General features: G+C 36.5%; 1 protein-coding gene across 2 annotated transcripts in view; it reads left to right on the forward strand.

The window, feature by feature from the left end:
* Positions 1-16,813: 16,813 nt before the first annotated feature.
* LOC113434069 (neurabin-1-like) overlaps positions 16,814-25,686 on the forward strand; it is a 51,641-nt gene continuing 42,768 nt past the window's right edge. For both annotated transcript variants that reach the window (XM_026697048.2, XM_026697050.2), the window contains exons 1-2: positions 16,814-17,453; positions 18,557-20,447. In XM_026697048.2, coding sequence (XP_026552833.2) covers positions 18,846-20,447 — 1,602 coding nt within the window. In that variant the 5' untranslated portion in view covers positions 16,814-17,453; positions 18,557-18,845. The remainder of the gene's footprint in view (positions 17,454-18,556; positions 20,448-25,686) is intronic.

Here is a 25,686-nt window from a genome sequence, read left to right on the forward strand (position 1 = left end):
ATGGAAAATTTTATATCAGAAGAAGAGATCTGAGCATAAGAGAAAAACGTGTAGCTCCTACTCATGCAAAATATCCAGTACTATATATGGTTTTGGTTTTTCAGCTACAAAGTATAGGCTAATATGGCATTTGACTCTAATTCAAATATTTTCTCTGCCACAAAAGGTTAGGGGGTAGGGGCTTGTTGATTAAGTAGATAATAACTATCTACAGATTCACAGAGTGGAAAGTGCATATATTTATGAGAAACACAAACCAGGAAGTAAATAAAGCAAAGATAGATCACATTTAAAACATGTACTTCTGTTTAATTCAATAATCTCCTAGTGATCTTTGACTTCAAAAGTAACATGAGGCTAAATCTGATTTTTTTTTTTTTTGGTATATGCATAAACTGAAGATCACATCATTATCTGGAGTGTACGTAAACATTATCTTCTATTTTATCTGTTTTTTTTTCATTTTTTAATGTACCCTTTTGATCATTGCTAATATTTTATCACTATTGACTAGTCTATTACAATTCAACTAAAAAAATCCAGAGGTATCCTTTCTCCAGACTTTAAAAAAAAAGTTTGTGTGCATTGAAACCTGTTTTTCAATATAACACTTAATTAAATGGAGTCATAATGTCAGATAATCAGATTTTTTTCAATATTTGAAAGACACATCTACTAAAGATCAATTCTAAGTTATCTAAACAATAATTCCTGTTCGGTGAACAGAAGATTCAGTTTTTCACTTACTTGCAAATACACTTCATTATTTCTATATTAACAGATTTATATAACTGCCCAATTCGCACACTTCGGGACTTCCACTGATATTTATTTCCAGATAATAATACAGATAGTCATCAACTTACACCCACAACTGAGTCCAAAATTTCTGTTGCTAAGTGAGGCACTTGTTAAGGAAGTTTTGCCCCATTTTATGAACATTTTTTGCCACAGTTGAATCACTGCAGTTGATAAGTTAGTAATATGGTTAAGTGAATTTGGCTTCCCCTTTGACTTTGCTGGTTAGAACCTGGTGTGTGTGCGTGTGCGTGCGTGCGTGCGTGCGTGTGTGTGATGTCATCACAGGGGGTCCACAAAGGCTTGAAGAAATGCTGTGATTTAAATCTAAAGTCTTGGGGGTCCATGGCCGTGGACCATGGTTATAAAAGGTATTTAAGGGGGAGGGGTGTTTAGTGAAGGAAAGGTTGAAAACCACTAGGATAGAAGGCCAGTTTTCCTATACGTTGTGTCGAGATGAATAATCTGCAAACACTAGTTCTGAGAAGTTGGGAGGGAAGTAATTTGTACTTTTCTGCAGAGAATTTTGTCCCTGCTCTCTAGGGACAATTTTGTTACATTTTAATCTGCCTAGGCTGATCTCATGCATCCTGTTATTAAAGGTTCCATTGCAAATAACATCTGCTTTCATTGTTCAAAAACAAAGGAATACCAGCCTCGTGGTAGTATGATAGGAAGACACAGTGCTGACTATAACATCTCTGAATTACAGCTTTAAAAGGTATTTTAAAGAGAGCCTTTAAAAGTATGTGAAAAGCTACTATGCATTCTCAATCAATATGTTCAGCACATTGAAGGGGGAAGCCTTGGGAAGGAAAACAGATTAAAGTACAGGCAGTCCCCGAGTTACAACCACAGTTAAGCCTAAAATGTATGCTGCTAAGTGAAACATTTGCTCAGTGATTTTTGCCCCATTTTACGACTGTTCTTTTCACGGTTATTGTTAAGTCATGGCATTTGTTAAGTTAGTAACATTGCTGCTAAGTGAATCTGGTTTCCTCATTGACTTTCCTGGTCAGAAGGTTGCAAAGGGGGATTACATGACTCTAGGACACTACAACCGTCATAAATATTAACCATTTGCCAAGCCTATGAATTTTGATCATGTGATCATGGAGATGCCGCAACAGTCGTAAGTGTGAAAAATGGTGGTAAGTCACTTTTTTTCAATGCCATTATAACTTTGAATGGTCACTAAATGAATTGTTGTAAGTCAAGGTAGCTAGGACTGAGCTAGGACTGAGCCTGTCATAGTATGGCTACTCACACAGGTAGCATTGGGATAGTTCTCTGCAATAAATGCATATTGTATGGGGTGGGTGGGTATTGCTTTTCCACCTCTTGATGTTTGGGGATCTGCAAAGTTATAAAACCAAATAAGACTTGTTGAAAACTGTTGCATCTGGAAAGATTCATGTTTACACGAAAGCACTTCACTATTTTACTGCTAGTTTGTGTAACAAGAGTGGAAAGTGGTAAGTGATGTTTGAGGGGAGATAATGCATTTGTTTATATGCAATGCATCTATTTCCCACTTTAGCTCTGAAAACTTAAAGTGGCTGACAAGAGGGCCTACTGCAGGGCTGTCAAACTCCCAGCCCGCGGGCCAGATGCATCACACGCTGGCCACGCCCACGACCAGTTTAGCGAAGGGGGAAAAAGCCCTGATTCGTCACGTGGCGCCACCATGACGATGTAAGTTTGACACCCCTGGTCTACCCTAACCATAATCTTGTGAATCGCTCAATAAATTCTTAGGTGAAGTGGAGACACAGATCTTGGTCTCTTGAGTTCAGCTCCAACCCTTATTCACTACCACTCCTTTTCTGCCACTGCTTGGCAGCGTTGTCATTTTCTGATAGCCGTAAGTTTTCATTTCTAAAAGCTTCGAGAAGTAACAGTAATGTTGTTCGGCAGGGAACTGGAGACCATCAGAGAACACTTTGTCCAACTGCAGTGAGTTTTGACAATCTCCAATGTTCTGTCCATGCGCCCAAATCCAGCAGGCTTTTTTTTTATTTGCTTCCCTTGTCACGTGAAATTTGAGCATTGAGAAATTTGGTTCGGTCCTAGTTGGAATCTCCTGTCATCAGATCGCTTCCCTTTCTTCATCCCTTTGTATGAGTCACTGTTCTGAAAAATATTAAGGGTGACATTAAGTCCATTCTGGTGCTTAAATTGCATCTGGAAAATGCAAATATCAGTCACTGGGGGAAGCACATCATTATCGGAATCACGGATGGCAGAGAGAGTTCAAAGTGCTCCTTTGAAGCTAGCATAGCACCGCAAGGAAATCTCCCACGAGGCACCAAAGTTTTGAATGCTCCATAGCTTTGATTATGAATAATACTAATAACCCCTTGCCATATTTTAAAAATGTTCACATGAATATCTTTAGCAGATACTTCAGTCACAGAGGGAGTCAGATATGCTTGTGAATATTCCTTTTTGCCAGATTTATATGCCGCCTTTCATTTGGAAGCTCATGAGAAATATACAACATTTCCTCCTTTCTATTTTTTTTCTTCCTCAAACAAGTGTGTGTGTGTCTGTGTCTGTGTGTCTGTGTGTGTATTAGAAAGCAATAAGCAAACTTTATTATGAAAGAGCTCTCAATAGTAGCTTTTCGCAAACTATAAATAAATATCTCCCTGGGCCCCTTGTTTTGTGATAGGTAAGACAACTTTCTCCAACATGCTCCTTACCAAACAAATGAAGATTATCTAATTAGTAATTCACCAAGCTGGAATGGGGGGGGGGGGAAGAAATACCCTCAAAAATCACTAAAACATTAAAAATAATAAAATTAAAACCATAAAAACAGAAGCTACAGAAGAGCATCATTCATCCCCCTAAAAGTACATCTATTTAGCAGGCTCTCACCAATGTCACCAGATGCCCAGGCCAGATGGCAAAGCCATATCTTCAGGCTCTTCCATAAGGCCAGTAAGAGCAGAGCCAATCTCATATCAGGAGAGATGATTACCAGATGGACTTCATGGATTAGAGAAGGCAGGAGCTTGGTTACTTCTATGTCTACTATCACAAGGGCAAGTGATATTTTTGAGCCATCAGTTTGCTAGAGCAACTCTCAAAGTGTCAGTCATTAGGGCCAGAGAGGATGGCATTTAAAAATATCTGCTGAAGTGTTACATTAACATCCATTTACCAGATACTGATGAGTGAAAGTATACTTTGTCATCCCTTCTTGACCTCTGGAATATTCTCTATGATGCCTACTTTCCATTCTCCTTCTTTCTAAACAGATAGGTAGATTTCTACACAAACCAATCCCATTTTCATTTTCTGAGAATGTTTATGGGCGTATATAGCTTTTAAAGCTTTTTCCTTTAAAGTGGAATTTTAAAAACAACAATAACAGGAGGCACACACAATCATCAGACATAAAGGGAGATATAAATATTTTAGCGCCCACATTGCCTATCCCTCTCCTTGTAATAGAGAAATTTTGTACTGCACCAACAAAGCCTATATTTCTCTTGTTCAGGTGTGCAAGTCAAGGCAATTCCCTTAGCCATATTCCCAAAGAACAAACATTAATATTAATATTAACATGAGTTGTAGATTACATTTAAAGAGACTACCACATTGCAATGCCACACACTCTGAACAACAATATCTATTATGAGAAGTATTATACATCTCAGGTGGGTTCTGAAAGAACACTAGATTCTCCACTCCCTTTAAAACAGGAGGGCCCTGTTTTTACAGTGTAAGATATTGTAGATGATTTTCTCTATCTTCTGAAGATACCTAGGTGTCAGCCTATGTATATGGTTAAACCTCAGAACCAACCCTTTGGACTTTACCTGGAAACTTATTGGCAACAGTATAAAACCTATAGCCTATGACATGGCCAAAGTGGACACTTGCACTTTGCAGCCACTGTAGGTTGCAACCAGTTCTCAAAGGAGCCCCATGTTGAGTGCATTGCCATAATTTCTTCTGGTGGTGATGAGAGCATGAGATACCATTGCCATATTCCCTCATTCCCCATATGACAACAGCTATTGTCTTGTATGCCCAAAATCGTATCTGGCCATGGTCTCTAGCAACCCAACAGCAGTAGCTATGAATTCAGGAGGAAACCCAAGTCACAGACCTGCAATTTCAAGAAGACTTTCACCATTCCAAAGTTATAGCCGGGACAAACAAAAAATAAAATGGTTTTCCTCTTGTTAGGGTTTGATTTCAGCTTGCTTCATCCTATCCAGACTCCTACAGCCTTCAGGTAAGAGGTTGATAATCATGGTATCTCAGTAGAAACATAGAGCTAAATACCACCAACATTCTGATGGTATCTTATCCTAAATTGACAGAAAATACCCCCCTAAAAGCAGGATCATGTAGATCTTAAAACATGTGGAAGAGAGAATTGAATCCTGATCACTGAAACAACTTTTATTCTCCTCTGCCCTTTGATTGGAATTGCTTTTTTAGGAAGGTTTGGAAATACGAAAAATAGTAGCCTCAATCTACAAGTGATCAGTAATGGATGGAGTGCCCCCATGGAGGTTCTGAAGAATGATGATCTACCACAGCAACCAATGCTGTCTCAGGTCCGAATCATGACTGAAAGGATTCCATTTCCTCTAAAAGCACTCTGCAGCAGAAGCAATATCACCTGTTCGATGACCTTTCTTGAAAAGGGAAAGATGGAGAAAAGTTAGTAAATGTCCAAGATAGCTAAAGTACAGGGAAGAACTTTTCAAAAAAGTATGTACCAGCATCTAATTAAAGGCATCAGGCAGAATTTCTTTTTCCTAGAGGTATTTGCCTGAACTAGCTACAAAGTTTGGTATAAAATGAGTATAAAAATGATTCAAGCAACTTTTTGGCTTAAAACAATTTTTCAAATTTAAGAACCTAGTCAATACAAAATTTGAAAATATCTATTCATAAAATAAGTTCTCGCTCTTGTACAATTTTCAAGCTTACACCTTCCCATCTGGAATCAGTTGAACTGATTTTAATAACAAAATCTCTTGCATGAGCAACCCAAACACAAAGGCTTTAGTGCAAATGTCGGACTGATTAGCTTACAAAGCAGCTGTTTTGAGCCTTATTTTAGGCAAACCTACTGCCAAAAATGTTTATTTTTGCTACTGATGTTGCTTATTTCTCATCTTACGTGCCCATGACAGTTGTAACAGAAACTAAGTTGGGGGCCTCAAGAGCAGCCATAGTTACATCTGCTTGAATCCTTTGAGCTACAAGGATGTTGACAGACTGTGTGGTGTTGTGATGGTCACCTACATGTTGTTTAGACTCCTGCCCAACTTTTCTGGGTGGTGGCTGAAATAGTAAACATATCATTTCAAGAGTAAAAAGATCCTTCTTTATTTTTTTTAAAAAAAGCAACTGGTTGCTGGCTTCAAAATAAAATAACATTGGAGTGAATAACTAACAACTCAGACCTTCTCTTTCTAAGCAATCAGTCAAATAAACAAATTTGTATTGGTAAAGGAATTGTTGGAAAACCAGTTTGGTGTAGTGATTAAAGACACAAAGTTAGGAACAGGAGACTATGAGTTCTAGTCCTGTCTTAGGCACAAAGTCAACTGAATGACCTTGAACCAGTTGCTTTCTCTCAACCCTAGGAAGGAGGCATCGACAAAACATTTAGGAAAAAACTTGTCAAGAAAAAATTTCAGGGACTAGTCCAGACAATCTGAGAACATGATTGAATGGAAGAAAAAAAATGAATTATTAGTATAAAAATACCATACATCGTATCTTTCTATAAGATCATTCAGTTCAACTTCCAGACTGGAGCTCAAGACTCAGACCTTAAACTGTTACTCAGAACCCTTATACAGTTACATGAAGGATATTAATATTTGACTGTATATAAATAAATGTAAAGCAATACTGCTATTCCTATTATACATGACAAGGAGCTGTTCCCTCAATAAGAATATCCTTGGCATTATTCTGGGTAGCTCACTGAAAGAATAATTTTCTTTGTGTAGGTTCAAAGCAGAATAAGATTATTGAAAAGCAAATGAACTAAATACCTAGGCATGAAATCAAATAAAGTAAACATGTTACTCCTAATACTTCCCATCTATACATATACAAATCCAAAGTGGACAAGCTTAGTAGTAGTCTGATTTAAATCTGCCCAACTATAAAAAGCTTGAAAGCACAGTGATAAGAATTTGGTTTCAAAACCGTCTTTTTTTCCCTTGAAACTAAATTGTGGCTAGGACTTTCAAACTGTCTTAATTCTTTCCTGTTATTTTATTTTTCTATGTATTTTATTGATTTGATTTATCAATCGCTTACAAGATAATAGGTATAAGTATATACATAGTTATGAATACATGAAATGGGTACATAGAAGAAAAAGAAACAATAGGACAGGGACGGTAGGCACGTTGGTGCGCTTATGCACGCCCCCTACAGACCTCTTAGGAAAGGGGTGAAGTCAATAGTGTTACAAGGTTTCTTTCATTTAACTTTCACTTCCAATTTGTTAACTAGGGTCACTTCCAAACAGCTTCCTTGTCCCAATTTGAAGATGTTCCACTAGTATTCCCAGAGGATATGACCAGAAGCTACAGCATCTCATCGTCTATCTTCAGGTAAAGGAATCCCAAACTAACTCTATATGCTACATTCTGAAATTGGTGGTTTCCCTCTTATTCCCTTATTGATCTAGACCAGTGGTTCTCAAATGTTTTCATCTCAGGACCCCTTTATATTCTTGAAAATGACTGAAGGCCCAAAACAGTTTTAGTTTATTATCATTTGTTTATCATTTGTTTTCATGGACTCTTTGAAAGGGTTTTAGGATCTCCTAAGGTCACCAGACCACACTTTGAGAAATAATTTTACAAGAATTTATTTGTGGGGATATGTTGGACATTTTGGAATATTTGGAGCAACATACTGAAAAACGAGCTGCATTGCTCTTCTTAGATGTAGAGGCCTTTGACAATTTAGAAGTTCAAAGTTTTGGAAAATGTGAACATTGGAGATGTAGAAGAAGAGCAGGCGGGAGGGGAGGGAGCGGGTAGAGTTAAACACATCATCAGTTTAGAATGCTTGCATTCCCACAAATGCTGCAAGTCCAACTCCCACTGAATTCCGTTCACCCATATTTAATGCCAATTTAGTGTTGAACTTTAATTGACCAGATTTTTGTGTATAGGCATGAATAAATCTTCTATGCTGCAGCAGAAGATTATGAATGATCCTGATTCTTTGTACCTGATAGAAGGAAACTTTATAAAATGTGTAAGATCAATTAACACTTCACAGAAACTGTAATGGAGATCTAACAAAGGCTTGTGTGAAACAAAAAGGAACAAGACAGGATATCCGCTGTCTCCCCTCTTGTTTATTTTGGTTCTTCAAATACTAAATAGAAATATAAGATGAGGGAACCATGGGAGTTAAGTTTAAAAAGAAACTTATAGGAGCTTTTGTTATCACTTGATGTTGGTTTTAGAATTTTTTTAAAAAGGGAATTGAAACATCAATGGCAAAATTAAAACAATTTGTTGCATTAGCCAGTTTTAAGCTCAAAGAAATAAAAAGACAAAAATGTTAACAAAAACATGAAAATAGAAGATCAAACAAAACTGATTAATAAAATGGCTTTTAACATCAAGGAAATAAGTAAATCACTTGAGTATCATGATAACAAATATGAATTATATGTTATTTCAAAATAACTATACTAAGACACAGAAAGAAGTTAAACCAGACATATGAAGATGCGGAAAACTACAACTGTCATTGCTGAGGAGAATTTATGTGATAAAAATAGATGTTTTTCCTAAAGCATATTTGTTTCAGATAATACCCTTTTTGACAACTGATGCACCATTTAAACAGAGGCAGAAGTATATACCTAAATTTGTGTGGCAGGGAAAACAATCTTAATTTAAATATAAGGTGCTACAAAATGCAAAGGAAAAAGGAAGATTGGGTCTATCTGATTTGAAACTGTAGTTTGCGGCTTCCTGTTTGTTTCGGATGAAAGAGTGGGTGCTACTAAGAAATAGAAGGAATTAGAAAATTAAGACCTGAGATTTGGATGGCACAGATATTTATGGTATGATAAAGTTAATGTGGATTTTAAAAATCATTATATTAGACATGACTTATTGAAAAATGGAATGGATAGAAACCTACGATGTACCTGTGGCTCTCAGCACAGGAAATGTTTTATAGATGAGAAATAATAAGCTAGCCCATTGTGAGTTATTAGAATTTTGTCAGTGGAATAAAAAATAAAATGAAGAGAACTGGTGGTAGAAAATATAATACAGTGGCAACTTGGTAGTCATAATTAATTGGTTCCAGGAAGCACAATGAGTATTAAAAATGATGAGTCCCAACACATTTTCCCCATCAGGAATAATGTAGGGAGTCACAAAGCAGCCGACATGAACAAGTTCTTGCTTGTGTGTTGAGTACCAAATAAACAATGACTACTGAGAGAAAATTTTCATGTCAGAATGCATTGAGTACCGAATTTGATGAGTTTCAAAGCAGTTCAGTATCAGGGTACTGCTGTAGTTTTCTTATTTAAAGTAAATAAAAAGTTTATGGTTTTATGTATTGTAAGACTAAGTTTGAAATAGAATTGTATACAGATGAGAAACATATAATTGCTAAAATACATAAACTTTTATTGAAATTTGAAACAAAAGGAGAACAAATGAAAGGATATATGATAAAATGATATAAAATTTTTCTTTATAATATACAGATGGAACATTGAGAAAACACGTAGTTGAAAGATTTAAATTTATATTATATTATAATCTTTAGTATATGTCACCAGAGAAATTGTTTAGAATGTATAAAGGAACTTCAAATTTATGATGGAAATGTGAACCAAAAAAAGAGGGGGACATTTTACCATGCTTGGTGGAAAGTAAAACAGGTAGAAATTTTTGGATTCAAATGCATACTTATTTGTTATATTTTAAAGACTGTTATAAAATTGAAACCAGAAGTTTTTCTTTTGGGATTGATGGATAAACAGTTGGGGAAAAAGTCATGGAACTTTGTTTTTTGTATATAATAACTGCAATGAGATAATTGTAGGACATACTTTGGCATTGCCCACAATGGGGGAATGGTTGGTGAAGATGATGGAACTTGCTGAGATGGCCAAACCAACTTTTTTGATCAGAGGAAAGATAATATGTATGGTTATTGCTAACTGAAAATCCCTTGTGGACTTTTTGCATAAAACAGAAAAAAATAAATTTATGATGTATGGTTTTGATGATTAGACAGGCTAGATTATAGAAAGAATATAATTATTTTGCAACTATAGAGTTTATAATTTTGCAACTATAGAATTTATAATCATTGTAGTAATTAATGTGATTACATCCTGCAGAGATCTATTTGGATGGGAAACATACTGTAAATGATATAAAAATATATAAATAAAATGTGCAAAACCCCATGAGGTCACCAACATTTCACAAGTTCTAACATTTTCATGATTTTTTTCAGGTAATTTTTAATATTTTTGATAGATTGATAGTTAGAAACATGATCTGATGTGGACTAAAATTTTGGTTTAACCACTCTACCTCCGTGGTAGAACAGAACATTTTTAAGGACTGACGTCTTTTTTTTTTCCAAATAAAGTTTCATTATAGCAGATATTCAATTGAGCTGGAATCATACTAAACTAATTAAACAATTAGATAACAGATAACAGATAATCAGAGTTGGAAGGGACCTTATAGGTCATCTAGTCCAACCCCCCACCCAATTGCGAGACACCATTTCTGACAAATGGCAGTCCAACCTCTTCTTGAAGGCCTCAAGTGATGGCGCTCCCACAACTTCTGAGGGCAAGCTGTTCCATTGGTTGATTGTTCTCACTATCAGAAAGTTTCTCCTTATTTCCAGGTTAAACCTCTCCTTGTTCAGTTTTCATCCATTATTCCTTGTCTGGCCTATGGGCGCTGTAGAAAATAGATTGATCCCTTCCTCTCTATGGCAGCCCCTCAAATATTGGAAGACTGCTATCATGTCTCCCCTGGTCCTTCTCTTCACTAGACTAGCCAAGCCCAGTTCCTGTAACCGTTCTTCATATGTTTTAGTCTCCAGTCCCCTAATCATCTTGGTTGCTCTTCTCTGTACTTTTTCTAAATTAATTAAACTTAAGGCATTATGATGATTTCATATTCTTGTCTAGATATACAGCATTAATGAAGTAAATGTGAACTATCAAAAAGAAGAATACACAAGAAAGCTGGTTGTTGTAGCTAAAATGAGAAACAGTGGAGATGGACTTACACTTGCAGCATTAAAAAAAAGTCCCTCAGAAAATAACAGGTTTGTTGGTAGTATGACTAGCAGTCTGAAAGTTTTGAAAAGTTTACATTTTGAAAACAAGAGATTGTTTGTCTATAAAATATATAAACAAAAGAAATAAATATTTTTTCTGGTTTAGTATGTATTTTTACATACCAGATCTGTTTCAGTCCATAGCACTCCAGACAAGGCTAGGAAGGACGTCTGATTAAAATCCTGGTTGTCTCTGCAAAGTAAACTAAATATATATCTAGTGTTATGCAATAACATAATTTCTATGCAAATTAATAGTCGTTTTATAAACTCTTATGGAATACACTAGTAAGTGAAAGTGGCCCTGTTAAAGGAGAATGAATATAAACCAACATAACTGGATCCTCCAAATTAAGAAAAGCTGAATTTAATTTAGTCTGTTTTTTTCTTAGAGCATATTTTATATACATGTTAAATGTTTCAAATTATAAGAAAAATACATGGTTAAGATTGTACATTGCAGTTTAGAAAAACAAATAATTGTGGCCAGCTTTTCATTGCATTTTGGCTTACAATTGTGCATTATTAGTCATTGCTTCATACTATCTTATTAAAAATAGATGTGACTATATTTTTAGGTTTTATTTTCATACTTGCACTAAATCACCATAATAGGATTTGGTAGAACTTGAACTAGAGTTGCTATGTTAGTTTTAAATTATAACTTTCAGATCTGACTACAGTATAATCTATAATTACAGACCTAGTTTAAGCATACAGAAATTGTGGTCTAATTTTATATAAGGAGAAATTCCATTGCCTTTCAATTGACTAAGCCAATCTACAATTGAAACTTGATACCACTTCAACCAGTAAGCTTTTCTTAAACCTCAAACACTTCCTTTTATTACATATGATATAGAAGACTGTGCACTTTTTAAATTGTATACACATATCTGTGCAGGAAATTAGAGAAGTTAAAATTTGGGGGGGGAATTTTCTCAGGCAGGTTTCTTTATTCTTCCAATGGAGCTTTTCTAAAGCCATAAGTATGTAGAAATGCACTACTACTTCGGAGGGATTTGTTTATCTATTAAAAACAGAAAAATAATGCAATGTAGGCCATAAATATAATCTATAGATTTAAAGTTATTGTATTAAATTTCAATAAACTATAATTTAAATATATGTAAATTAAAATACAGCTTCTTATTTATCTGTTATCCCCATGTTTTTATATCAACTGGAAAATTGGAGCATGTTTAATTCCTTAGTGAATGGTATTTTCCTATATATTCCAAAAAGAAAGAAAAACAAGGAGGGAGAATCTATACTATGGCTTTAAAAATATTGCTGAATAACTATTCCAGGGCCCTTAGTCCTGGCTAAAAACTGCTAGGAATTAGAGTTGGAGCAACAATATCTCTCCACTGGAACAGAAAAAACATTTGGGTTGGATTTATACATAGCATTATATGCTATGATTAATAGAATAAATCTCAATTGACTGGATTCAGGCAACATGTTAAGCCATATATGATTGTAACTTTGTTGCTTGTATCCTTACGATTTATATTGACTGTGTCCTTGTATGATTTGATAGCTTATTTGTACCCTATGATTGTCATTAAGTGTTGTACCTTGTGATTCTTGACAAATGTATCTTTTCTTTTTATGTACACTGAGAGCATATGCACCAAGACAAATTCCTTGTATGACTAATCACACTTGGCCAATAAAGAATTCATTCATTCATTCATTCATTCATTCATTCATTCATTCATTCATTCATTCATTCATTCACTCATCCATTCATTCTTTCATTCATTCATATATCATGATGTAGAGATCACAAGTATTAGGTTCCACCGACTTACCAACTGCGAAATATTAAACCAACTGTAAACAAACCGCAACGTAGTGTAAGGATGTTGGTTAGTTTCAGGCATCTCATCAACTTAAAATATACTTGGTTTAGTTTTGACCTAGCTGAACTGATATACTGTGCTTCATTCAACAAACTTATTAAAATACACCATGGCTTAGCATGTGAACCAAGCCTTCACTAGAACACAAAAAAATACTGTAATTTTTGGTGGAAACAATTTTAATACCAACATTAAAACCCTTCTAGACTTATATACTGATCCATCTCAAACTTTCAAAAAAAAAAAAGACCATGCAAGACATCAAAAAGAAGTGGTTCCCCAAATCCTGGAGAAGCATCGATTCTCTATAAACCAACTATGATGTCTAAAACGCTCAAATAATGGCAACAAAGACTATCCACATGCATGTCTAGGCACAGGATTTTGCTAGCAATTCCAGCAGAAATATTATTTGTGCAAAGATATTGTAGTAATAACTACACACACACACACACACACACACACACACAGAGTTATTACAACATCTTACTCTAGTCCAATCATATGAATTGGGGGTTGGGAATAAGGGAAAAATGGTATGGTCATTACTATTTGCAAGAATGCTCTTAAACTATAGAACTGAGTATCTGTATCACTGTCCCTGACAATCATACTGCGTGGTGCACACATCCATATCATTATTTTGATCCCAGTGTTATTTACTTCACTATGAAACTGAGTGAGTAGCTTTTTTCATAGATCTGAATGAGGAGAGGTTATGCATGTCCTGAATTGGTGTCTGGTGAATGGCTAGAAGATGATGGACAGTTAATTGACTGAATCCCAACAAGATCCCTTGGAATGGTTATTCTCTGGTTTGGGAACTGAAGAATCTAAGTCTTCAAAAAATACACTATCATGTATTTTACTGCTATTTTTGAGATGCTTTGATACAGGAAGTACCGTAGCACATGTTAAATAAATACATAAATCAAAATAAGAGCTTGTGATACCATATCATTTAGTTTTTGTTTAAGTGTCTTAAACTTTGAAAATGTATAAGGAGTATTTTAAATATAAAGTTTCCAGCATCCTCTCAAGGAGGCAGCTGATCTAATACAAGTTCTTAGCTGAGATTTGGGCAATCTGTCTGAATATATTTGAGGGCCACTACCTCTAATTTTGTATCTACACTGTGCTTTATATAGTGCCCTATATACCCTGTTTCTCCAACAATACAGCCTCCCCCAATAGAAAGTCCCAGCATGTTTATAGGCATGAAATGAAATTAAACCCCTCTCCCCAAATTAAGGCCTATATTAAAACATGTGAAATGGGGGGGGGAATGGTGGGGGGGCTTGCTGTTAGGAAGTACTTTTGTTGCACACCCGGATATGGTGCTGCCTGCGTTGACCGATACAAAGTGCCCCACCAACGCTGAGGTCAACATCCAAGCCCTCGCTGCCCACCCGCCCAAAGATGCAAGGGGGAGGAATTAAGTCACCCCCGAAAAGACGGCCTAGCCATTTTTTCGGGGCTCAAAAAAAAAAAAAAAAAGACCCAGCCTTATTATATGAGAAACACGGTAGTTCAACATATCTTTAAATAAAAATGGGATGCTTTCAAAAATAATACAAGAACATGCCAAGATCTAATTATATCTTTTAATCTTTATTTTGTGAAAATTCTACAAAAGGTTAAATTTAAAAAATTAACAGATGTTACATTATTACAACACTAATGAGGTTAATTATATATCTAACTAAAACAACCTTTATAACTCATTACATTTAAGGCTTCAAACTTTTTTATTAGGAAGAAAGCTTCATTGATGGCATAAAATAGGGTTTTCTTCAGAGTAAACATGAATACAATATCTCACATTAGATAAAGTGAATAACTTTATAAAAGTAAGCATTCAAGACTGCTTATGGGAAGAGTAGGAGTACGTATAAAGGATATGAAGAACTGGAAATGTTTTAACCTTAGCAATACATAACTGTTACATATTATTGGACTATACTCATTATTATAATTATTTTTCAGGGTAACTCCTTCAACAGTACAAACAACTTAATATTTTTTTTAAGTGAAAAATATTGTATGCTATCAGTCTCCCCATCTCAAGAGTGCTTATGGCTCAAAAAGACTCTTGTTATTGTGTTCTTTTCTCAGGATCTATCAGTAAGATTTAGATTGCATTTTATACATGATTATATAATGAACAACATCTTGTAGTTTTGCAAAGTTATCCACTGTATAATCATAGCCTCAATAGAGAAAACAAGAGTTTAAACTTTAGCTCCTGTCTTGGTACCAAATATTTTACAGTTTTTCATAGCTGTTTGCTTTGATACAAAATTGGAGATAATTGGCTTCCCTACAGCATTATTGGCAGTTACTGCTTTCCAATTAGCATCTTCCAGATATGATGCTGCTGGCAATGTTGAAAAACAGGAAAATGTGAGAAATTCCAGATGTCATGACATTAGCTTCACCTTCTTCAAGATCTTTCTCAGACTGGAATGTTGAAATATGTTCACCAACTTTTGGAGTAAGATGAAGATGAGGGACAGCTCATTTCAGGAAGTCAGAGTTCAACTTTTCATGGTTTTTCTACTTTTTTCTACAAGTGACAATGTTATATCCTACACTAGCCTTTTTCAGTGTGGCTCACCCTAAATGCATTTCCAACAATTCCTGTAATTCTCAGTCAGTACAGTTAACGCTAGACTGAGTATGACACAAAGTACATCAGATCTTATCATAGCTTGTTGACATGTTTGATGTAAGGAAAAGTTTGCCCATGTAGTTCATCGAATATAGACAATTGTTTGCCATCTGTTGCTATGTGGTTAGAAAAAAAAGATAACATACTGTAAATGTATTGAATGTTGACATTTCTTGAAGTGTATACAACCTTATCCAACACATTTTCTCTAATTTTTCTCCATTCATATTCCTAATGTAGATGCAAAATATAGATTTATACATACAGTCTTCAGTACAGTTTACCCTCAAATCATTATGCTGTGATTGCAGTTATAAGTTCAATTTGCCATTGATATAAAAATATGGTGATTAATCTTTAATTTAAAAAAAACTGGGGGAGGAAAGCAGGTGATAAAACTCCTTGGAAATTTGGTCCAGATGAATTCTTCCTTCTTCGACAGGGGTGTTACTAACAATTATGTATTGTTTAGTTGCTATTACCATTTTTTTCAATTTTTGTCATTCTTTTTAAAGATTTGTCATCTAGAGCTGCTTGGACAATTGATGTGGCTTATAAATTAAGTAGGTAAATTAATCTCAGTAAAAAAAATTTTATTATATTATATATTTTAGCTTTTAAAAATCTTAAGTTGTTTGTATTGTATTGTTTGTATTTGCTTTAAAAAAATTCTTAAATTATTTGTATTGTGGAAGGAGTTACCCTGAAAAATAATTCTAATAATGAGTAAAGTTTAATAATATGCAACATTTATGCATTGCTAAGGTTAAAACATTTCCTCACACCCTTTATACATACTGAGCAAGCAAAATTTGTGTTGTTCAAAAAGTGAATGAAGGGTAGCTAGCCAAAAATGCCAACCACTGGTACTGTTGAAAGGCAGGCCACTTCCCCTATCTTCTTGATTTACTCTGAACTGCCCAGGAAATGGAAACACAGGATGGATTAGTATGTATGTATGTATGTATGTATGTATGTATGTATGTATGTATTTATGCATGCCCTGACACGTTTTATTAGGCAGGGAGCGAAAACGCCAGCAGGCGGGCAAACTCAGAACCATAGACGCGACCAGGTTTTCCTGACCTTTCCCTGGTTGGTATCGTCCAACCCAACCCTTTTTATCCCGGGATGGTACATCCCAACAGATGCAGGCGTTTCCTTAGAACTTAGGCTCGCTCGGCTTTTCGCCTGCCCCTTCAGGTCTCTCACCTCTGATCCCGCCCCCCGCTTCGCCGCGTTCGTCTCTCTCGCGGACGGAGGGAGGGAGGGGGGCGGCAGAGAAAGAAAGTCGGCCTCGCGCTGGGTCGGATAGAGCTCTTTGTGCTGGGGGGGACGTGAAGCGCGCGCTCGCCCGCCCGCGCGGGCCCGAGAAAAGAGGGGAGAAGGAGAAGAAGAAGAAGAAAGAAGAAGAAAAAAAAAGAGAGAGAGAGGAGCCGAATTCTAAAGCGGCCGCGCGGGTGGGCGAGCGAGCGAACGAGCGGGCGGGCGCGCGAAACCGAGAGTCGGATCGGTAGAAGAGTTGGGAGAGGAGGAGGAGGAGGTGGCGCGAACAAAAAAAAACACAAAAAAAAAACCCACCCCGCAACCGATGAAAAACAACGGCCGGCCCGGGGGCAGCTGTCGAGGGGGGAGGCGCGAGTCGGACGCCCCGTTGTGCGGCTTTGCTGGTGAGGAAAGCCGGGGCAGGAAACTGCAATTAACTGGGCAAAGGGGAAGAGTTGCCGCCGCCGCCGCCGCGTAGGACCCGCTGTTTATCTCAGGTAAGTGCGAGAGGGAGCAGGAGGAGGAGGGAGGGAGGGAAAAGGGAAAGGTTACTTCGAAAAGTTTGGAGGGAGGGCCAGGGCCGCGAAGCTCGCCTCGAGCGCTTCGCCAACGGTGGGGGGGACAGAAAGAGGGAGGAGAAATCCCGAGTTGGCGGCGGCTCCATTGTGAGCGGCTCAGATCACGGCTTCTCGCTTGGCTCCGCCACCTTTCCCAGGGGCTGGTGCTCGAATGAAGGGTGGGGTGGGGGGCTGCTCGTTCGGGATCCGGGTGGGAAACCCCAATTCCCCCCCCTCCCGAAATGATTTGCGCTTCTGGTAGGAAATGCAAGAAACCCAGATTCGTGGGTAAAGGAGAGAGGGACGTGAGGAGAGGAGTGGGGGGGGGGGGTGTTTGGTGGGATAAGTGCTTCGGGAACGAGAGATTAGTTATAAATGAAATCCACCTCTCCCGCTTTTATTTTCCTATAATTTCTGCCGGCCTCCCTAAGGGAACGAGATCCAGAAATGGTGGGGCCCAGAAGAAGGAAATGGCTAGTTAATAAGTTACCTTTTGGAAAGGAAAGAAGAGTTTTTGTGGGAGGGAGAACAGGCAGGGAGAGGGAGGGAGGGAGGAGAGAGAGAAAGACTCCAAATCTTCAGATTTGCTTCATGCCAGGAAAGAAACTCCACTGTTCTGCTCCAACAATTTCTTTCCCAGGGAAAAAATGTTGTGGTTGGACCCTGTGTGAAGGTGGCACTTTCAATGTAGACTCCTTAATCCTGAAAGTGGATGAACTTGCCACAGTTGTTTATCGAAGAGGGAAAGAAGAATCACTTATTTTTGGTTGAAAGCCATTATCTGCTTTTCCTTGTTTATCATTTCATACCTTACAAAGGCAAGCCTTGGCGATGAAAATATCTTTCACTCTGAGACTCTTGAGTCTCAGAGATTTTTTAAAGTTATTTTTCCCTTGTCCCTTGATTGATAGACCACATTTTAAATAAATTTCTCCCTTATCCTCAGGCTGTGGAATTCCATTTAGCACAAGGATGAAATACTTAGTGTAAATGAGTGATGTCTCTGGCTCACAAAGTGTTGTTTTTTGTTTGTTTGTTTGCAGATACCTTTCAGGATAAGAATGGATCAGCTATGGTGCTAGCATCTCATTTTTCTAGATACATTCTTGAAGTGCTTGTTGTTTTTGTATGCGCCTCTCCTCCTCCTTCCCACCACATATTTCATTGCTCTTATGGAAGAATAAAATGGTGAGAGGCGTCTTCCAGTCTCTTTCTCTCTCCAGGCTGTAAGAGGACTGTATCACATTGTGGGAGCAGCACTGGCAGCTGCTGTTGGTTTTCACCTCTTCAGACTCTCATTTGTAAAGAATTGAAGGCTTTCTGCATTTGACAATGATGAAGACTGAAGGCAAAGGAGACAGAACTTTAAGAAGTGCTTCTCCGCACAGAAATGCCTATAAAACTGATTTTCATGCAATTAAGTGTAGTTTTGATTCAGTGAATACTGATAATGCTTCCAACAAGTCTAATCCTCAGCAAAAGTTGACCAACTCATCCAATGGAGAAGGTAATGATCCACATGTTCGTGGCAGAGCTGTCTCATATGGCAACAGAGTGCACAAGATCAAAAACATGTTCATGCAGATGGGTGGTTCTTCCAATTCACCATGTGAAAACAGTTCACCCTCTGAGCCCCGAATTATTAATAAAATAACTTCAACTGATCTTGCACTTCCTCCTCCTAGTAGCCCATCTTATCTCTGTGTTCAAAAAAATAACTTGCTCAATAGTGGTTCCTTTTGTAGTTCCCCAGATCCTTTACCTGCATGTTCATTCACTGATAAAATTATCTGCAGCAAAGAAGAGGGAAATTTAGACAAAGCTACACTAGCAGAGAAGTTTTCTGAGACCAGAAAACTATTTGAAAGGAACGTTAAGAAACCAAGTTCACTGGATAGAAGTCCTCCCATTAAAAGTGAAAGGATTGAAGACAGGAGACGACATGGTTCCACTTCTTCTGATTGCAGCAGTGTGACAGATCACTTTAATTTCAATATTGATGTAACCTCTCAGGTTGCTGTAGAGAATCAAGGAAATAGTAATCAAAAGGAACAGCAATCTACTGGCAGTTGTAAATCCTCTTCATTGAATGCAGGACCTATTTCTCGAAGACTGGAGAGTTTCTTGGCTGATATTGACAATGACGACTTCAAAGATACCTTGAAAACTAAGGATATCCCAAATCCTGTTCAAACAGTGTTCTGCAGCTGGGAATCACCAGGAGTTAGGAAAGAAGTACATTTGCAGCAAAATCAGGCCATTGCAGAAGCTTCCCTTCTGACAAGCAGCACTTCTACAGAAAGGAGTGAGTTAAGTGATACAACTGAAGTAACTTCTCAAACAGATCAAACTTCCGAAAGGGAGCAACAATATAAAACCAGCATATCCTCTAAAGTGGATAGAGCCCCTATAAAAATTTCTCAAGTAGAAGTAGCTAGAGCTGAACTGATTATGGTGCAGAACAAAACTTTAGGGGATAACAATGAAATCACTGGGGAAGTCAATGTATTTCAGAAGGAAAAATCATTCAGATTTCCAAGTTGGAAAGAGGAGAGAAACGACTGTACATTTGAGAAAATGGAAGAATCTAATGAGGATGGGGCAGTTAATCAAAAAGCAAGAGAGTTGGTGTTTCTGGACAAAGATCAGGAACAAGAGCAGGTCCCTGTAAAACCTGTAGGGGATAGTGAAGAGGAAGAACAAGAACAGAGAAAGAAATTTAGTGGGTTTTCTTCCAGTACTTTAGGGATCGAGAATGCTGCTTTTGTTGATGACAGAGAACCAGAAGTACTTAGTCGGGGCCCTGAAACAGAGGAAACCTTGCAAGAGGAGGAATATAACTATAATAGTGATTACGAGGAGCTTTCTGGACTTTCTGAGGAAGAAGATCCTGATCCAGCTAGAAAAGTGAAGTTTTCCACAGCCCCAATCAAGGTAATGCTTCATGAATGGGTATAAAATATAATTATTGTTGCTAGTTATTTAAATATAGTAATTATAACAATGAGGTCTATTAGTATATTTATTAGTATATGGATGCTTTGAAATTGGCCTCTTAATTACAGTTTTCCTTCCAGATAAGAATTTCTAAAATACTTTGAGTTTTAAAGTACCTTTATATTTAAAAAAAAAATACTGGTTCAGTTAATCTGAAATGGAATCATGACTAACCTCACGGCCTGGGACAGGCTAACCATATAATGTCCATGCTTCATATCTTGTATGGACTGATAGTCTTATTCAGCTGCACTAACTTCTAGGCCCAGTCTTGGTGCTGTTATTTAAAGCCTTGAATGGTATGAAACAAGTAAAAAGGAAATGGTTTTTTAATTATCTTTGGTGCTCCCAGGGTATATGGGAGAAGGCCTTCTCAATTATTAAGGTCCTGTTTATAAAATGTCTTTTCCAGAGAGGTATATTTTGCATCCCCGATTATGATTTATAAAAGCTGTAGTGGTGCAGTGGTTAGAATGCAGTATTGCAGGCCAATTCTGCTGACTGCTAACTGCTAACAGTTTGATTCTCACTAGCTCAAGGTTGGCTCAAACTTCCATCCTTCTGAGGTCAATAAAATGAGGACCCAGATTGTTGGAGGCAATATGCTAGCTCTGTAAACTGCTTAGAGAGGGCTGTAAAAAGCACTGTGAAGCAGTATATAAGTGTTAAGTACTATTGCTATTCAGTGCCAGCAAATGTGTTGCTCATAGATATTTTTGTAGTTTTTGTACATAGATTTTACATTCTTATCTGTATTATAATAGTTCCTTTTATATACATTTCTGGTGATTTATTGTATTTTTATTGTTTAGCTGTATTTGATTATTTTTAATTTCAAATCCACAAGGGAACTTTAGCTCTTAAAGTTAACTGGAGATGTTAATCTTCAGTTAACAATGATAAATAACACAGGAATTTCTGTGAGTAAGCATCACAGTTGTAACAATGTCACATGACTGCCATTTCGCATTGAAAATTACAACATTCTCAGTTGTCATTAAGTGAATCACCACAAGTAATTAAGTGAGGATAGCTCATGGTCATTGCTGGCTTCCCTATTAACTTTGACTGCAGGAAACCAGCAAAGAAGGTCACAAATTGTAATCACATGAATGCAGGGCACTGTAATTGCAAGCCAGGTCCACACTGTGATTACGTGACCATGGGGACACTGCAACCAATGTTAAGGACAAAGCCCAGTCATAACTATTATTCATTCAGCACTGTTGTAAGTTTGAGCAGTCACTGAACGAATGGTTCTTAAGCAAGGACCATCTGTTAGAGCAATAGTAGTAGTAATTTAGGATATACCTTATGTGGCTATAGTATAAACTTTTGAGAGGTATAGAACTATTTTCTATGTTAGATTAAATGAGTGAAGAAGGTGTTGTGTTGGCATTTTGGTTGCCAGTCAGGAGCCAATAAATTCTTTAAGATTTAAAGACAGTAGGCTCAAATCAGAGTGAAATTCCAAAGAAAAAAGAATAGGAAAAAAGGACTAAGGGTAATATGATAGCAGTGTTCTAATAGTAGGAGACCCTGGCCTATACAATTTGAGAAAAGTGGCTGTCCAGTGTCTTCTTAAAAGCCTCCAGTGACGAAGCACCCATGATTTCTGAAAGCCAGCTTTTCCATTGGTTAATTATCCTCACTGTTAGGAAGTTTCTCCTTAATTCCAAGTTGCTTCTCTCCTTGATTCTTTGTGGCAGCCCCTCAAATACTGGAACACTGCTGTCAAGTCACTCCTAGTCTTTTTTTTTTCTCAAAGACTGGCCATACCCAGTTCCATTCTTCATATGTTTTAGTCTCCAGGCCTTTTAAACATCCTAGTTGCCCTTCTTTGCACTTTTTTTTTCAAAGTTTCAACATCTTTTTTATGATGTAACCAAAATCAGTATTCCAGGTGTGGTCTTACTAAGTTTTCATAAAGCGGTACTAATATGTGACGTCCTTTTGATTTTATGTCTCTGTTTATTTACACACACACACACACACACACCCTCCAGAAACTAATAATTACGCAGCATCCTCCCAGGGTTTTAGGTTTATGGTGAGGTTCAAATTGTCTGAATTCTTTTACTACTTTTTATTCTTGAAACAAAATATAAACAAAAGATGGTGGTGACTTCATAGCACCTCTTATCAGGGACTTGATCATAAATTTAGACAGTGGAATCCCTACAGTGAATTTTTAGGGAAGATGGATTCTCTAGTAGTCACAGTCATGGAATCAATACCTTTGGAATCCTACTTCTGTGGTCCTCTTTATCTTAATAATTGTAAGTGTTGATAAGTAACAGATAAAGTGGCAAGCCAGAGTTATTAATGATAATGATGCAGTCTACAAAACTGTGCTAAGTAACTTCTTTTCAGTGCATGTGTGGAATAATACACAAATCACCTCAGCTGGCTAGCAATTCTACCCAGACATATCTTATAGGTGCAGACAGAATAAGGGGTCCACATCACTTTTATGTCATTTGAACTGATTAACTATGATGAACATCAACTATGGTTTTTTTAAAAAAAATAAAGAGAAAAGTTTGTTCAAGGCATGTGACTCATCCCTGTTTTCTTATGCCATACTAAGTTATGGTTTTAGTACATCTTTTTCATTGCTTCGCCCACAGATACATTGCACATTCCTTTCATTTTCAACTACTGTGGGCAAAGAGCAGGTTGGCTAGCAATCATGCAAACTGAATTTCAGCTTATCCAGAGAACATCACATGAAAGCCAGATACAGTAAAATGTACAAACATTACTAGAATGTTAAAAAACGAAATGAATCGGTATCTTTTAGCACAATAATATTATCGTTAATGTTGTAGTAAATATCAATTAAGATTCCTTTTAATCTTTCTGCCAAGAATGATAAAGTGCCTTTGGCTGTAGGTTTCAAGTGAGCAAGACTTGTATATTTAAAACTGGAAAAATAACTTGTGCATATTAGTTAGATCATTACGTTGGAAACATTAAGTGAAGTTTTCTTGATTGTGAATTTTTTAAATTTGGAAGTAGTTCAAAATTGAATGTAACGTGCAAACTGTAAAAGTAAGATTGCTTGTTTTTCATTTCCGAACTAAAGAAAACAGAGATAAAGAATGAAATTACTATGCATGATGGTTGTAAATCTCCCAGAGTTACTTTGGTGAGACGAGCAATGCAGAAATTTAATAAATAAATTCAATAAGTAAGTCAATATTTGAGGCTGGCCTGGTTCAGATTATGATTCCACATTTAATAAAAAGCAATAGGAAAAAATAGCTGATTGCCATATGTATTATATCACTTTTAAAAATAAAAATGAAGGTACTTCTAGACTTTACAACCATTTGTTTAGTGATCATTCAAAGTTAGAATGTAGCATTTGTAGCATTTCCATGGTCACGTTACCAAATTTTGATCACTTGGCAATTGAGATGTATTTATGATAGTTGCAGTGTCCCAGGGTCATGTGATCCCCCTTTGCCACCTTCTGACAGGCAAAGTCAACAAAGACAGATTCACTTAATTGGGTTACTAACTGAACAATTTCAGTGATTCATTGAACAGTTATGGCAAGAAAAGTCATAAAATGGGAAAAAACTCAATAACTGTGTTGCTTAGCAGTGGAAAATTTGGGCCCAATTGTAGTCGTAAGTCTTAAGTATATTTCTTGAATGGCTGATGCTTTTCCCTGAAATTTATAGTTGTTGTTGTAGAAGATTGATTGAATGCCTATATCTCAGTCAGTTCCTCTTTGGCAGTTAACAATTGACTCTGGTGTTGGCAAGAAAATTAGTTGGAGACAGGGCTTTTTCCTTTGTTTTATGTGTTTAAGTCTTACTATTATCTATTGTTTTTTTTTTCAAGGTTACCCTAACATTTTTTCCCCCTAAAAATAGATTTTAGGGTGGTTATCAAATGGTTTATGTTTCTCTTTGGCCCCGTGTTAAGATCTCCCATCTGTTTATTTATTTTTTAACAAATTAGAGTTTATTTCTTAAACATTGAAATTTATAGCTAGGAAATTCATTAAATGAACATTTTATCTCTATGCTATTTAGGGACTTTTTCATTTGTTCTAGGTTTCTTGTAATAATACATTTCAGCATTATCCACATATATGCTCTTCACATTTTTTAAAATAAGTATCACTTTGATAGCATCTATTTGTAAATATTTAGCAGTGTAGTTTTTTCTTGTTTTAGTAAGGAAGATGCTTCTTTTCTTGAAACATAAAAGCATTATGGAATTATTCTGTTGTTTTGCTCCTCACATTAAGACCTACAGTAACAATTTCCCATCCAGACTACCATATTTGTATAGTCCATATATAATTTAACAAAAAAAAAGACCCTTGCAATATCTATTCTTTTAATCTGTTTGTTCAGCCATGTGGCTAAAATATGTGTTCTATATGGAAATGAATTTGTTTTTTCCCAATAAACTTCTTGCTGCAATTTACATTTTATTATTATTAAATTATCTGTTCTAATTTCTACAGGATGCATTTTGTTGTTGCACTATGGTGATATACTAGGCCTGCCATACATGGCATGGTTAAACTCTCTGAATTAATAGAAAGTAAAAATTAATATTAAACATAACATGATTACCCAATTATTAGAAACTTGTGTATATTTTAAGATTATTTTTATAAATAACTCAAGGCAATGAATTTATCTAATACTCCTTTGTTCTCCTATTTTCCCTACGACTGTAAGAGGTGAGTTGGGTTGAGAGAGAACGACAGGCTCAAAGTCACCCAGCCAGCTTTCATGCCTGAGGTGGGATTAGAATTCAGCCTTCAACTGGTTTGAGTTGATTCTTATGAACAAAAGTCAAAGAAGTTACCATTATATATCAACTGTTTTTTCAGTGTTACAAAGTGCTTGCGCTGATGCAAATGGACCATGAGAAGAAACACCTGTTTTGCTTAAATGCAGTAAATTAGCATAATCCATAATAACTACTGGTACTATTCATATTTCAGAATTCAAAAGGCCACAAAAAGCTGTGGAATCCAGACAGTCCTTACAAAAGAAAAAAGGATGTGGTGGCATAAAAATATTTACTAATGTATGGATGGCACATGTTCAGACATGCTCCTACAAAGCAGGCACAGTTTTTATACTGATGTTTCAATCAGTCAGGCTTGTTTGCATTTGGCTGACTTACTCAGACATCTAAG

The sequence above is a fragment of the Pseudonaja textilis genome, chromosome 1 (assembly GCF_049901715.1).
Source record: "Pseudonaja textilis isolate UNSWEBS1 chromosome 1, rPseTex1.2, whole genome shotgun sequence".
In the NCBI taxonomy this organism is placed as follows: Eukaryota; Metazoa; Chordata; class Lepidosauria; order Squamata; family Elapidae; genus Pseudonaja; species Pseudonaja textilis.